Raw genomic sequence first — 14,753 nt, forward strand, 5'->3', positions numbered from 1 at the left:
TCTCAGTTATATACATTCGATTCCAGATAACCCACTGAGTATAATTGATCTATTTGATGTATACTGATCACTGACGCTGTATTGGAATACTTACTCGTCCTGATGTATGTTGCTACCCAGTCTTTGTAATCAGATGTGACTCTGATAGAAGCAATGCTAATATGCTATAGGGGCGTATCTTACCTAGAGCAAGAGTTGTTCTAAGCTCGTATAATTTTAGTGTCGACATAGGTCCAACGAAGTTAATTATAGATTAATTTTCATACCACTAATTTGCAGTTCAAGAACGAACTCTGTCTGCACCAACCGATCAATATCATCTTCGATCAACGAGCAATAAATGATTCATGGGTTATGCATCATTGTACACGATTCATAATATAACAGTCTCTAAACTGGAGTTTTAGGGCTAGCGAAACAAAAATTAATGCCAAGAGTTTTCAGCTCCCCCGACGTGATCTAGAGGTACTTGCTAGCCTTTGGGGATTGTGGAAACTACTAACAAATAAGAGGCAACAAAACTACAGCTTTGGATGTAATATCAATGTTAATTTAGTTGAACTTTAAGGATGCCAAGTCATTTCACGCCTCGGTTGACGGGGTAAAATCTGTGAATAATGAAGACGTGTAAAATTGAACTTGACACTTGGGCATGCATAATGAAAAAATTAAACCATTAAAAGACAGTGGAGCCCAGAATGGTGGAGTAGTAGGTTGTGGAAAGTCGTCTGAGTTTCATGGTGCACGACATCAGTTATATTCTTATCGATGCATGTCAGATGGAGCTTTGCCGAATGGAGAAAGGGCGAGCTACCTATTAGATACACATGGCGTCTTTTCAACCCCTCATTTAACCCCGCATATAGAGCTAGCTACTCGGACGTCCGACTAAACTTATAGCATGATAATAAAACACAATACAATCTTATAAAACTTTCGAGGGATTATCTATTCAGATCGAATCTTCCTGAAGCCCTCAAACTATCAAGAACCATAGAGAAAGGGTAACTGCCTAGGCAACTTATTACAATCGATCAGTAAAATCATCAATCACCAAAACCCCATCAGAATGTCTACCGAACAACGAGAAACCCTTCCAAATGGTCTTCCAAATCTTCAACGTCTCATAACAACCACCGATCCAAATGGCAAAGCCATTCTCGAATCCAACATATCCCCCAAATCTATCTGGGAACCGATCCAAGACAACAACATGACCTTTTTTCTCGCGTACACTACTCATCAATTCCCAGCTTCCCTCTCTCATGCCCCTTCATCCCAAAACTCCACATCCACTACACCCATCGATATAGCTTCCTACGAATCAGACCTCTCTACACCCCCTGGTCTCTGCATCTCCACAGGAACCGTCGTTCGATTTGTGGACTTTGCGCCTGGTTTCACATGTCCAATGCATAAAACTGTGAGCTTGGATTATGGAGTTGTGCTGGAGGGAACAATTGAATTGTTGTTGGATTCGGGAGAGAAGAAAATTATGCAGAGGGGTGATGTCTGTGTACAGCGGGCGACCAATCATGCTTGGAGAAATGCTTCGGAGGGGGACGGTTGGGCGAGAATGATGTTTGTGTTGACGGCTGTTGAGAAGGGTGTTGGACTTGAAGAGGCGGGGGTAGATGTTATCAAGGAGTTGAGGAAAAGTACTTGAATAACACAGGCTATAATTGTCTCTAATTTGGGAATTTCTTGTATTTCACTCGTGCATGGAGACGAAAACTGCCCAGGCAAGGACGAGGCTAGTCCAACTTATATTACATGACAGATACAATTGCATGGAATAATCTGAGATATTGCAAATCCATATATCTAGGATCGAGTGAATAAGTAAACGGCAGTTTCATTGTGACTGATTTCTCAAGTGAGCCAAAACCGAGACTTCTTATGTGTCTGGTTTCCAAGATGTTGTTCTCATTCCCCATATTCCACTCCCATTAATTCCCTATGCAGCTCTTCTCTCTTTTCCACTGATTAAGTAAACTCCTGCCCTAACATCTACTAAAGGATCGCCACTAACATCTATACCTTCTACCCTAGGTACGGGATCGAAAATTACATGTTTTTGCTCCTTCTCGTTCTCTCCCAACAATCCTTCAATCTTAACACGTCCCAATTCCACAACCTTTCTCTCTTCAGGCCAATGCACAGTTGCATCGTCAACCACATCTCCCTCTTCCGCAATCTGCACCTCCAATTTGAATTCCGTCGCTCCCTTTTCTAACCTTGCTACAATCTCTTCTGTGAGATAATTATCTCCCAAACTCTTTTTCTGCTCCTCACTCGCGATTTCAACACCCTCAACAGGAACAATCCTATATCTCACAAAAGTTTCTTTTCCATCCTCAGCAATAAATTTAAAAGCATTAACACCCCAATAATTCTCTCTTGCCCAACTCGTCGGCGCCGGCTTGGGCGCAGTAACAAAAGCCAAAGCCTTGGGATGCGCATCTAGAAATTTCTCAATAGGTTTCGGACTCTCGACACCTTCTCCACTACTCGCTGCGGCTTTCAAAAACGCGAGAAACTCGTCGCCGGTACGGGTTGGGAAAAAAGGAGTAGAGTGGGCCACTATATCGGTGTGTTTGTGCTTCTCCGCGTCGAGAATGAATCGGATGGCGATACCGCGGGGATCGGCATTAGCGTCGAAGTCGGGGATGGAGGGAATGCCCGTGGAGTTTGAGAAGCGGATCCAGATGGGGGTGGATGGGGAAGAGAAATGAGGAGCGGAGGAGAGGCTGCGTGCGGTGGGAGTGGGGATGAAGGTCCCGGTTAGGAGGAGTCCTTTGGCGTGGGCTGAGAGGAGGGTGTTAGATTGAATTATGGGATGGTTGATGGATGGGGTGACTTACCAGGTCGTTTTCCAGCATGTTTGCCAAACATAGATTGGAGTTGATGCACTAGACCTTCACTTGTCTTGACTACCGCGGGGTCGGATGGAAGAGGCATGATCACGATTCAACTTTGTGTGAAATATATGGGTTTTGAGTATGTTGCTGATGATTTTTATTGTATGTTTTATATTTGGAATATGATTCGGTTCGAAATTGGGGTTCAGGTTGGAAATAAAGGATTCCTCTTGAACTTTATACGTTTGCGTCGAAGGGGAGAATACCACGCCGCAAGAATAAAGTCCCCTTGAGGAATGTTGATGCGATAACATCCTTCATGACGTTATTCTGATTCTGGAATTCGGAATATACCCCTCACATCCGGGACCCGAATATCAGTTCTCATTGGACAAAGTTGTACAATTGAGGTTGATTGTTTATCAGTAAGCTATTAGTGGTTCGCATTCTATGTACCAATCCTATAACTAACCAATCAAACACATTTAGTGTGCGGTATGTTGATTAGTTAATATAAAGGTGGCGGCTTACTGTACCCAACTGTTAGTATCACATATCAAATATCACATCTCGTGTACGCGGGTCCCAATCACACTAACAAAGCTCGCAAGAAGTTGGCAAAAGCTTGAATTAATGCTGTTAAATATTTGGACTACTCATTATATAAACGCAATTTGGTTAGAAAATTATTCACACGTTCCATGGTGTGTTTACTCCCGGGTTCCAAACTTCCAATCATTCCTGTTCATTTGTTTAGAGTGTGATCTTGATGGTCGACGCGACGCTGGGTACGCCGGCTGAATTCATGGCCCAGAACATCCAGTATCCTGGGATTGCAATTCCTGCATCGTTGGGGATGGTGAGTGTGTAAGTGGTGCCACTTGTTTTAACAGGCGTGAGGGAAATACGTCGCTGATCGGTGTTGACAGTGTGGGTTGCTGATCCAAATCGAGTGATTGAGAAACTGGTTACAGCGGTATCGGTAATGATTGTGATTGTTCCACCAACAGCAACAGTGGATGTAGCTGAGGAAATGACGGGTCGCGTTGCGGCGGTTCCATCGGCGTTGAAAAGATATGCTGGACTATATATTTGCGCATCGGCATGGTTTGTAGCACAGCTGGATCCACACAATCCTCCACCTCCTGTGAAAACTCTTCCATCAAGCATCAGAAGAGCCATACTGTGGTATGTTCTTGGGATGGTATGAGGAGGCAAGATTGTGAAATTTTGTGTTGTGGGATCCCACAATTCAGGTGTCAACACCGCATCTGTGTCTGTGAATGGAACTGCATATGGCTGGCCTCCTATGACAAATATCTTTCCATTTGGTAGCACGACTCCGTTTGCGAAAGCTCGTTTGTATGTCATTGATGTCAAAGCTTGAACTGTAGGCTTCACATTGGGACTTCCAATTGTGATCAGATGGACATTGTTTGTCGCACCTGAGTTTTGATAGCTGGGAGATCCACCGGCCGTGAAGATCTTTCCAGTAACTGCATCATACATGACTGCATTTCCACACATGGAGTCTGAATCAGAAGCGCGAAGACCTGCAGCGACTTGAGATCCAGTGCCAGTCGTTCCGTACCAGTTCATCGCTTTACTTGGACCAGCTTGGAATACAGATCCGTTCTTCCAAGCAAACAGCCATCCATGGTTATCGGTACGAAAGGCACCTTGTGCGTCGGCAGTCAGCATTGGTGCAACTGGACAGCCTGATAGTAAGGACCATGTGTTCGTGCTTGGATCATAAATCTCTCCATTCTTTCCACCATGGCCACCACTCCAGGATCCGCCAATGTTGAAGACCTTTCCTGTTGATGTTGTAGTGGTTGCTTGGTAGCCGCGAGAAATTTTCATAGCGGGTCCTGCTACCCACTGATCCGTAGCAGAGTCATAAATGCTCGTCTTGTCTGCAGTATCTCCTCCTGTGACAAGAGCGCGTCCGTCAAACATTAAAGACATACCAGGGCAGAACATATCATGCTGGGTGTTAGAAACATTCGCTGAAGATATGGCACCTGTTGTAGGATTGTACACTGCTGAAATAGTGTAACCATGTAAACCTATCTGAAATGCGAGAGGGCTGTATGCTGCAAAAGTCCAAATGTTTCCTGTGGAATACTCGATGAAGCCAGCAACTGGAACAAGTGGCATATTGATGACTGGGCCCCATTCTCCCAGACCTCCAATAGCAGTCGGGGCGACTGAGAATCCAAATTCTGCTGCGCTGGTCCAGCTGCCACGGTTTCCAGCTTCAGTAGTAGCATTCAAGCGGAAATACTGAGCTTTGATATTTGTAAATCCTACAGTCTTCTTGGTAGCGTCGTCTTGGAAAGTGGAAGTCGCAACTGTTGACCAAGTCTGATTGTCTGTACTTACAGCCAGCGAGTAGTCGCCGATGTTTCCATTGCGTTTACCATCCTGTCTTGGTGTATAGGTAAATGAATTGAGAACTTGTGCAGAGCCTGTGTCAAGGTATATTATGTGTGGGAATGGAACAAGAACAGGGCTGTATTCACTATGCCAGAAGGTGCTGGAGTTTCCATCAACAGCATAGGAAGCTGGGTTCGTAGCCTGGGAGTTTGATACCCCAATGCTCAATGCCGCTTGCACAGTCTGCGCCACTGGCAGCAAGAGAAAAGACCATAATGCGAGCATGTTGGTGCTCAAAAGGTGAAGTGCAATATTTCACGAGAAAAGACTCTATCAACTGTCAGTATGATCCGCACTGTATTTCCGGAATTAGGTAAATGACTTACATGAAATTGCTCAAGTAAAACGGCCTGGTTTGAAACTACATGATCGTCGTTCCCGTTCTTTAATAGTAGCACGAAGTGGGTCAGTGAAATAAGCTTACCTCCGCACCTTGAAGACGATGAGATAAATATCTGGGGCCCCTGTAACGGCGGCGTTGCCCGCATAAGCTTATCGATATGGGTTTTCCAGAACCCCCATCTTTATCCCGTATAAAAATCAATATCTTCGAATTCCCATGTCCAAACGTAGATACGCGAGTGGTTAATCTATGTGTAAGCTCGGAACGCGGAATGCTTAGCGCGGCTCCCATGTGTCATTATGCAGACTTTGATGGAAAAGGAAGTTATCAGCTTGCGAAACTTGATTGCAGAAAAAAGCGAATGTGTCATCGCAATGCTGGGAGCGAATTATATCGTTGCTTACCCGAACTTCTTACGGCCGTGAAACCCTTGGTTGCCAATGAGATCCTTGATCACATGCCTCTAGGTGGTATCAAATTCGGTGGCTGTTTCTTCAATACGCATTTATTGCAGAGATTTTTGGTCATTGGTGCAATGCTACAACTGATTGTTATCATGCAGCTGATTACTAGCAAATAATGCACTTAGTCTAATCTTGGCAAATCCTAGGAATTGGCTATCGGTTGCAGAAGTGTCAAATGTATGCCAACCCAATGGTTCAACGCCACAATAGCCATTCTTCACCTGTGCTTCCGAATGCGATACCAGCACACGCATAACATGAGAAGCTTCTCTCAGATGTCCTCCCTTTCCGGGAGATAGTTCCGAGCCCACACAGAACTCTGCTGGCATCAGCTGAAATCTAACCAGAAAATGCTGACAACCATAAAAAACCTGACGATCTATAGGTTGTCATGGTGCAAATTCTTACCACGAGGGACCCATTGCAGGAATGATCAGCATCGATACCCAGGGAGTTTGATTACTGCTTTTAAACTATTGACATTTGTATTGAATCATGCAGATAACAGGAGGAAATACCGCAAATTTTTGAATTCTGGTGTACGACTGTTGAAGAAACGGCATCAGGCAACTGTCTTCCGGAAGCCTAGACCAAGGCAGCATGCTCAATTTATTGAATGAAGAATAAAAAGATAGCAGAGAAATTCGTGTTTTATGTCATCATGTAGCATGAAGAGATCGCAGACATAACTTTCAGGATGATCTCGATGGCGGGCAGCCAGCTGGGCATGGATCTTGTTCGGCTGCAAAAGAGAAAAACTTTGCATATTGTCCAGCTGTCGATAAACTCTGACCTGCTGCATTGAGACTCGTCCACATATTTATATTTGAAATACCACAGAATCCACGATGAATCCCAGTCTGCCCCGCTAAGATCGCGAAGTTCACTCTAAAAACAACAATCTGCGAGTATCGTGAAAGTAAAATTCTTGGAAGGATCACACGTAATTGGTATGCATTGTCCGAGTTCTAGCAGAGAGCTTTGCAGACATAATACTGTATCTGCTGATTCTTCGTATTCCAGAAATTACTCATCGTTGAACTTTGGTGAACATTTTCTTTGGGGGGAAGAGGGGGGGCTAAGAAGATCTTTGGCTGAAGCCTGGAGGAGAATGATTTAGCCTCAAAACTGTTGAAGTATCTTGAACCGTAAGATTCGGGATTCCCGTCCAGTTCAAGTCTGATAATGCTTCCCCGAAACAAGTGAAATCGGTATCTGCTTGATATTGAAGCGACCAAAAAACAGTTTGAAAATCGTACATAAGGATGGCTGCGGCAATGCTTGAACTAGTCGCCAAATTGATACTAAGTATGATACGAGAATAGGCCGTAGGAAGAGAAGTCCCCTTCACCAGTGAAATTGTTTTATCTGAGCAAGCTCAAAACTGCGGTGGAACCGGGAATAAAAGGCAGTGATGTAGATAAAACAAATGATGATGTAGCTTTGACTAAAGAAGTCTATGAGACTGAAGTTATCACATTGGTACTAGTGGTGGAAAAAGCTGTGAGTTTTATCGAAGTCAAGATTGATGAGATCGTTGTAAAGCTAGACATGTAAATGGTGACCGATATTGATTAAGCGTCGAATATGCAAATACTCAGACTGTGAACAGAGACTGTAGGCGAAGCGATAATAAGGCTAAACAATACAGCGATTTTGATGTTATAGGCATCGTGTTTCTTTATTAATCAACTTAAATTGTAACTCGACAGTGTTATCAATTTGTGCATTTTCTTCTGCAAGTATTTCATTTGAATCTAAATTTCAGTCCTAGAACATCGCTGCTTTGCCTTGTTGTCAACCATTAAGTTGAAGAATGTGGTAGTCTGGCCTGATAACATCCCAAAAAAGCTGTTTGAATATTTTCCCAAAGCCCTCACAGAAAAAGAAGAAAGCGTATCAACGATTGACTTCAAAGATCATTCTTCTTATAGACCTAGAAGATAGGCTTGTAAAGGGTTGCTTCACTGGTTTGATGGAAACTTTTCTTTTTGACCTTCCCACCATGAACCGCAATTGTACCAATTGCGATCTGATTTTTCAAGCTAAACATCTCTCAGGCTTGAACTAGTTCTGCGACTCGATAGCAGGTTTTCAATCGATCAAGATATCAACGCCACTTGGCATAGTGCTGCATGAGAGGCTGATGGGCCACGAAATTTTAGGGTAAAGAAGGTGTAATAAAAGGGTTGAAGTGAGCTTGAGCTTAGTTGAAACGACTATCTTCTTGAAATGTGATGTATTGAAAATAAATAGATCCGTTATCGAGCTTGGCAGTGAATGAATGGCCTATGGCAATGGCCTGAATTGAGCCTTATCAGATCGCGGTGTTGACCTGGCCGCAGATTCAGAAGATCGAGATCTGGACCGAAATGGCCAAATCTGGGCATGTGCCATAACTTGTCAAATAGGAAGTTTGGCTGCGTTGAGAACGGCTCTCGAAGTTCGGAATGTCCAAATCTTTGGTTTGGACCCGGTCAAACCTTGAAATCTTGTGAATCAGAAATTTCAGCTGAGAAAGCTAAGGACTTGAACTTTCCAAGGTATCTCGATCGACCCATCCTTTATGTAAATGTTGCCTTATGTGCAGGGTCTCGGGGGCGGAAGGCATGCGCGTGCAATGTGTTTTGGTGATACTGCATGTGGTGGTGTAGAAAAGCTAGATGTGTACCCGGAAAAGGAAAAACAAATCCACATCACATCACTTTGACTTTCCAGCAGCAAAAACTCTTCGAAGTTTTTAGAAGGGATGGACACCTTGGAAGCCGATCAAAGTCACCTCCTGAGATGGAATCCCACTCATATTTGAAGAGAGCAGTTCCATTATAGTCAATGTCCGCAGAAGTAAAGCGACAGCACAAGATAACCTCCGTTAAAGATGCCATTCCAGTAAATGGAAAAACTGTCCGCAACTCAGGATGGTCACAATCAAGACTTGCCCAGTACTTTTAGATGCACATACCTTTGTGATTCAGCCCCAAAAATATGAGACTGCATCTCTTTCCCCCCCCTCTCTCTCGCTCTCGCTCTCCCTCTTTCACTTTTTTTCTGCCACGATATATCTCCTCGTCGCGATGTTTCCAAGTATAAAGATGAAAACAGCTGAGCAGAAGATAAGCCAAAACTACTAAATGGGTTTATCACTGGGAGAGAGACATGTCGCGAGTGGTGGCAAGTGGAAGAAGTTCAGAATTTGACGTTTGTTTGGTTTCTCTGACAATTTTGTTCTTTTACCCGGGCGGGGTAAAGTCCGGCCAGTGGTATTAACACGTTAACAGAATTCTTCGCACCCTAGCGTTTTTGTGGTCACAGCATCAACTAGCGATCTATAAATTGATTTTGGTGACTTTATCATCCATCTTTCCTATTGTCCAAATGCCCATTTTCCACCTAGGCACGGCTTCATTCGTGATTACCTCGTCTTACTTCAAGATTGGATGAGATAAACGTTTGGCTCACGAAGTCAACGCGATTATGATATTAAGAGCATTTGTCGATAAGGTAGATACTGATAGAGACGATTGAGAGCCGACGAGCCTCGCATGCATCTGATCAGACTGGAAACTCCTCAACACGGCATAAATCCGTTCGAGCGTCATGTTATGTAGTGATACTCGAAATGGACTGTTGTACGCGGTGAGGTGTAAGTTTTGAGATGATGATCGATGCAAAGTCTCTCAACTTGGTCCTTCGATGGCAAGAGAAGGAACAAACGGAAGGCAATGCCTTCTCTATTTGATATCAGGAAAAATATCCTACTTGGAATACAAGCAGGCACCTGCCACTATTAAAATGCTGTGCAATCACTCTCTGTCTCTTTCTCAGCTCACATCTCAATCACAACCTATCTCCAAGTGATAGACGTGGATTCTTCCACATAAAGAGTCTGCAATTCAAGTCAATCTACTTACAATTTCCTTCACATCCCCATACTACTCTCTATATACAAGAAAAAACTACTCATGGCCATGATCGCAAACTGTATTCACAATCCAACTGTGACACTAGTCGTGGCATTCGTGAGTTGAAACTATTGACCTTTGGATAATCTTGCCTGTACTAACCTACAATAGCTTGCCACTTTCGTAGCAGCCTCGAATCATGCTATCCAAAACAAATTCGCCGCCTCGCAGAGTGTGTCGAGTACCTGGGTATCTCAAGGATGCTACGTGGATGTTGGTCGGACATTGTCCGAAGGTGGATACATTGACAATACAAACATGACAGATGAATCATGTATCTCATATTGTACCTCCAAAAGTCTCAACTATGCCGGAACTGAGTATGCTTCAGAATGCTGTAGGTTACTCTCCGACTTTCAAATTGTTCGATATACCAGCACTAAAATTTCATCCAGATTGTGGCAATAGTCTTGCAGCTAAAGCTGGACGCGCGCCAGCTTCAGACTGTGGTATGAAGTGTCCGGGAAATACTACTGAATTTTGTGGTAGGTCTAATGGTCTCATGAATTCCATTCTTTTTCGATCCTTTCCATGCAGGACTAACTCGTTAAATTTCCAGGTGGTCCAAATAGATTGAATCTTTTCTGGAACGGGAAAAATCCACCTCAAACTAACCCTGGACCTGGACTTTGGAGCTTTACCGGGTGCTATACGTTAGTTTTTTCCCTGATAAATGTCTGCTACGCAATCTGACAGGTGTCAGAGAAGGTCAAGCAGGACGGCTCTTGATATACCAAGTTATAGCCTCTCCCATGACGATTGCTATTTGTACAGCGGCATGTCAAGGAGAGGGCTATTCCCTAGCTGGAGTTGAATACGCTGATGAATGTTGTATGTATATGATAAAACCGCACAAACTCATGGACCATTATGGAAGCTCACCATTTCTTAGGGTGTGGAAATCAATTGTCTAATGGAGGAGCTCTCGCACCGGAGGGCATTAGTGGCTGTTCTACATTATGCTCAGGCAACTCTTCAGAATTTTGTGGTGGCACCAATCGACTTGATGTATATGACTTTAACAATACCATCATTGTCACCGCGCCATTTACTACAACCACAGCTGGAACATCGCCTTCTTCCACGGGTTCCCCATCAATTCAACAAACGGTTGGTGTATATAACTATTTTGGGTGTCAGACCGAAGCCACAAGCGCTCGAGCACTTGCCTCCAAGGCTTCTGATACTGGAAACATGACACTAGAGTCGTGTGAAGCAAGCTGCATAGGATACACCTATTTTGGAACCGAATATGGACGAGAATGTTAGTTACTCTTCCAAAATTTTGAACAATTTAGACTAAACAGGAACAACAGGTTATTGCGGCAACGCTTTTTCCGCCGGCTCGATTCCGGCTCCAAATACAGACTGCAATTTTCCTTGTGCGGGAAATAGTTCCGAATTCTGCGGGGCGTCTGGAAGATTAACCGTGTATTTACTAAATACTACTCTAAGCTCTACAGTTCCTCCTTCCACCCCATCTACAGATGTGACAGGCCTCCCAGCTGGATGGGTATACAGTGGCTGTTGGGTCGATGGAGCACAAGGTCGTGTTCTCACGTATCAGCAACCTGAAAACCAGAATCTTACTGTTGAGTCATGTGTTGCGGCTTGCTCCGGACTTAATTACATTGTTGCAGGCATGGAGTATAGCTCCGAATGTTTTTGTGATAATTTTGTCGAAAATGGAGGTGTTCTTGCGACCTCACCTGCGGACTGCAACATGCCGTGCACTGGTAACTCAAGCGAAACATGTGGTGCTGGAAATAGATTGTCCATCTACTCCTTTGGCAACGTACAAACATCTCAACCTGCATCTGTTCAGCAAAGAGATTTACCTGGTGATTGGAACTACAAAGGGTGTCTCGAGTCAGTTGTCTCTTAAGAGCCATCAATATTCATGCAGGCTGATGGAGTAATTTCTAGAGATAATATACGAGGCATTAGAACGTTTCCCTATCAAATAATCACTTCAAATAATACTGCAACGAATTGTCTTTTGCAGTGTCAGGCATTCGGATATAATGCAGCTGGTCTTGAGTACGGCTCCCAGTGCTGTAAGTCATGACTGCTTTTCCCAGAAATCGCGTACATTGACAGCATCTTCAGTTTGTGGCGATGTGGAAAATATTGTAACGGCTGGAGCATCATTGATTAGTGAATCTAACTGCCAAGTTGTTTGCTCTGGTAATTCCTCTACTATATGTGGCGGAGACAGTCTCTTATCTTATTACTCATGGGATGGACCGGCACTCTACAATTGGTCATTTCCAGTGGGCCCCAGTGCTGGTGAACACTCCTTGCTAATAGGTGGTGTATGCATACCATTGATGACATCTCAAATAATTACTGGCAAGGTGACATTCGTTGAAAAGTTCGGAACGGGCGAGCCAAACTCGACAGGCGCATATGAGTTAGATCTCTCAGCAATCGATAATTTTACCCTGGCATGGAGACCAATGCATGTTAAAACTGATGTCTTTTGCTCTGCAGGACTTATTCTTCCGGATATCGCTGGGAGACAGATAGATGTGGGAGGGGTAAGAGCATGCATTCTTCTCAATAATTTACGAATTGTGGTGCACCCATCGTATACCTTGTATTTGTGTAGCAGCTCAAGACACCAGCTCAGCTTGTCACACATCTATTCCCTTCCACTTTTTCTCACAATAAAATGATGATACTGATATTCGTGAGCCTTAGTGGTCCGGCGCGTCAACATACGGTGTACGACTTTATTGGCCAGATGGATCCCCCAATGTCTGGGGAACAAATGATTGGCAGGAGAATGTTAACGAGGTGCGCCTTCTCGTTGCTCGGTGGTACCCCACGGCAATGATCATGGTTCGTACAACCATTTCCAGACTATAGAATAGCATTTACTGATACTATCACAAGGCAAATGGTTCGATTTTAATCGTCGGTGGCGAAGAAGGATCGAATGCCCCTGCATCTCCAAGCTTAGAATTACTCCCTCCAACCGGCGCCCCAGTTCTCAATCTAGATTTTCTTGCTCGTACAGACCCTAATAATTTATATCCATTTCTCGCAGTCATTCCATCCGGCATCTTTGTTGCATACTATAATGAAGCAAGGATTCTTGATGAAATCACGTTTGAGACTATCAAGACACTGCCTAACGTTCCGGGTGCTGTAAATGATCCAAATGGTGGACGAAACTATCCTCTCGAAGGGGCCATGGTATTGCTACCTCAATTTTACCCCTACACGGATCCTATCGGAGTGCTCATTTGTGGCGGTTCTACACCTGGGGGCGGCTTCGCCATCGATAATTGTGTTTCTATGCAACCTGAAACTGATAACGCTACTTGGGCAATTGAAAGAATGGTGAGGCTCTTGCTTTGTTTTCCCCCCACGATTTATTGTACCATTTAATTGGTGAAGTTGAATTTCTTGCTTGGTATGATACTAGTCTTCCCTAAATGAGAAGTTTGTTTCATGAGGACTTGAAGTACAGCAAGTGTTTTCAGTAATCTCGGGCTCGAGAAAATTATTCGTGGTGATATTGCAGCGATTGGCTAACAATTCCTAGCCATCACGTCGTATAATGCCATGTTTAGCTTCTCTTCCAGATGGTACTACACTGATCCTCAATGGCGCACATCATGGTTTCGCCGGATTCGGACTCGGCTCAGATCCCAATTTTAACGCTGTTCTATACGATCCCCGCCTGCCCTTAAATTCACGCATGAGTGTAATGGCCAATACGTCGGTTGCCCGTCTATACCATTCCGAAGCGATACTCCTTCTCGACGGACGAGTAATGGTATCTGGATCTGATCCACAGGACAATGTTCATCCAGAAGAATATCGAGTTGAAGTCTTCACGCCTCCTTATCTTCTCTCCGGTCTTCCTCGTCCAAGCTTTTACATGAATAACACGGATTGGTCATACTCACAAATTGTTCCTTTCACTATTACCTCCAACTTCACTTCGACGGCAAACCTCGGTTTTTCCATCCTTGGCTCCGTTGTAAGCACGCATGGTAATTCTATGGGCCAACGAACACTATTTCCTCAATTGGCCTGTGGATTCAATAATACTTGTACTGTTACTGCGCCTCCGAACGCACACATCTGTCCGCCAGGCTGGTATATGGTTTTTGTCCTCGATGGACCCACTCCCGCTGTTGGGGTATGGGTAAGAATCGGTGGGGATCCAGCAAAATTGGGGAATTGGCCCAAAGCTTCTGGTTTTGACATTCCGGGTCTTTGATTTATTCTCCATAACATAGTAATATTCAGTCAAGAGGATTTGTGCAGTGGTGGAATGTTTGTTCAAAAGCTGTCGATTTGCTTCATAGGGGGTCATTTACATCTTGAGCGACCATGTTTAATTTTTGTCGCATTTATTGCATTTGCTTTAGCTCCTTAATAATGAATGTCACTCTGCTTTTTACTTCGGCCCGACACTAAATGGCGGTGTTATGCACTCGTATATTAATGCTTGGTTGAAATGGATTTCACGGAAACACTGAATCTCTTGAACCTAATTTCGACAATCAAATGTGTTTTAGGCCCAGTTGTCCCTTCACGATTCGCTAGCATCCCACTTCCAAATTCCTCAAGTTCGGATGCAGTAGTACATGATTGAGATAAAGTTTAACGTGCCGAGCCGGTCAAATTTCGGGTCGCTTAAAGATTGATCTTGGATTGGATTGGC

General features: G+C 44.0%; 4 protein-coding genes across 5 annotated transcripts; 2 read left to right on the forward strand and 2 right to left on the reverse strand.

The window, feature by feature from the left end:
• The first annotated feature begins 712 nt into the window (after positions 1–712).
• On the forward strand, positions 713–1,819 carry BCIN_09g04390 (hypothetical protein). Its single transcript, XM_001549369.2, has one exon. It carries the CDS (start codon positions 1,070–1,072, stop codon positions 1,664–1,666), a length of 597 nt encoding a protein of 198 aa, XP_001549419.1. The 5' UTR covers positions 713–1,069; the 3' UTR covers positions 1,667–1,819.
• Positions 1,820–1,839: 20 nt separating this feature from the next.
• Bccat7 lies at positions 1,840–3,285 on the reverse strand. Its single transcript, XM_001549368.2, has 2 exons — positions 2,865–3,285; positions 1,840–2,808 (listed from the first exon to the last, which is right to left on the reverse strand). The coding sequence occupies exons 1-2, from the start codon at positions 2,959–2,961 to the stop codon at positions 1,958–1,960; spliced, it is 948 nt and encodes a 315-aa protein (XP_001549418.1). The 5' UTR covers positions 2,962–3,285; the 3' UTR covers positions 1,840–1,957.
• A 191-nt stretch (positions 3,286–3,476) lies between these two features.
• On the reverse strand, positions 3,477–6,626 carry BCIN_09g04410 (hypothetical protein). 2 transcript variants are annotated; one of them, XM_024695146.1, is made up of 4 exons: positions 6,048–6,626; positions 5,725–5,949; positions 5,627–5,661; positions 3,477–5,570 (listed from the first exon to the last, which is right to left on the reverse strand). In XM_024695146.1, the coding sequence occupies exon 4, from the start codon at positions 5,523–5,525 to the stop codon at positions 3,615–3,617; it is 1,911 nt and encodes a 636-aa protein (XP_024550938.1). In that variant the 5' UTR covers positions 5,526–5,570; positions 5,627–5,661; positions 5,725–5,949; positions 6,048–6,626; the 3' UTR covers positions 3,477–3,614. The 2 variants fall into 2 exon arrangements, with proteins under 2 accessions (XP_024550938.1, XP_024550939.1); XM_024695145.1 differs by having other exon boundaries at positions 5,627–5,949.
• Positions 6,627–9,500: 2,874 nt separating this feature from the next.
• Positions 9,501–14,612, forward strand: Bclcc12. Its single transcript, XM_024695147.1, has 12 exons — positions 9,501–10,126; positions 10,181–10,406; positions 10,465–10,554; positions 10,629–10,722; positions 10,773–10,900; positions 10,962–11,333; positions 11,386–11,938; positions 11,996–12,126; positions 12,179–12,609; positions 12,773–12,913; positions 12,968–13,417; positions 13,623–14,612. Exons 1-12 carry the CDS (start codon positions 10,070–10,072, stop codon positions 14,304–14,306), a joined length of 3,357 nt encoding a protein of 1,118 aa, XP_024550940.1. The 5' UTR covers positions 9,501–10,069; the 3' UTR covers positions 14,307–14,612.
• The last annotated feature ends 141 nt before the right edge of the window (positions 14,613–14,753 follow it).

Source organism: Botrytis cinerea, chromosome 9 (assembly GCF_000143535.2).
Source record: "Botrytis cinerea B05.10 chromosome 9, complete sequence".
Lineage (NCBI taxonomy): Eukaryota > Fungi > Ascomycota > Leotiomycetes > Helotiales > Sclerotiniaceae > Botrytis > Botrytis cinerea.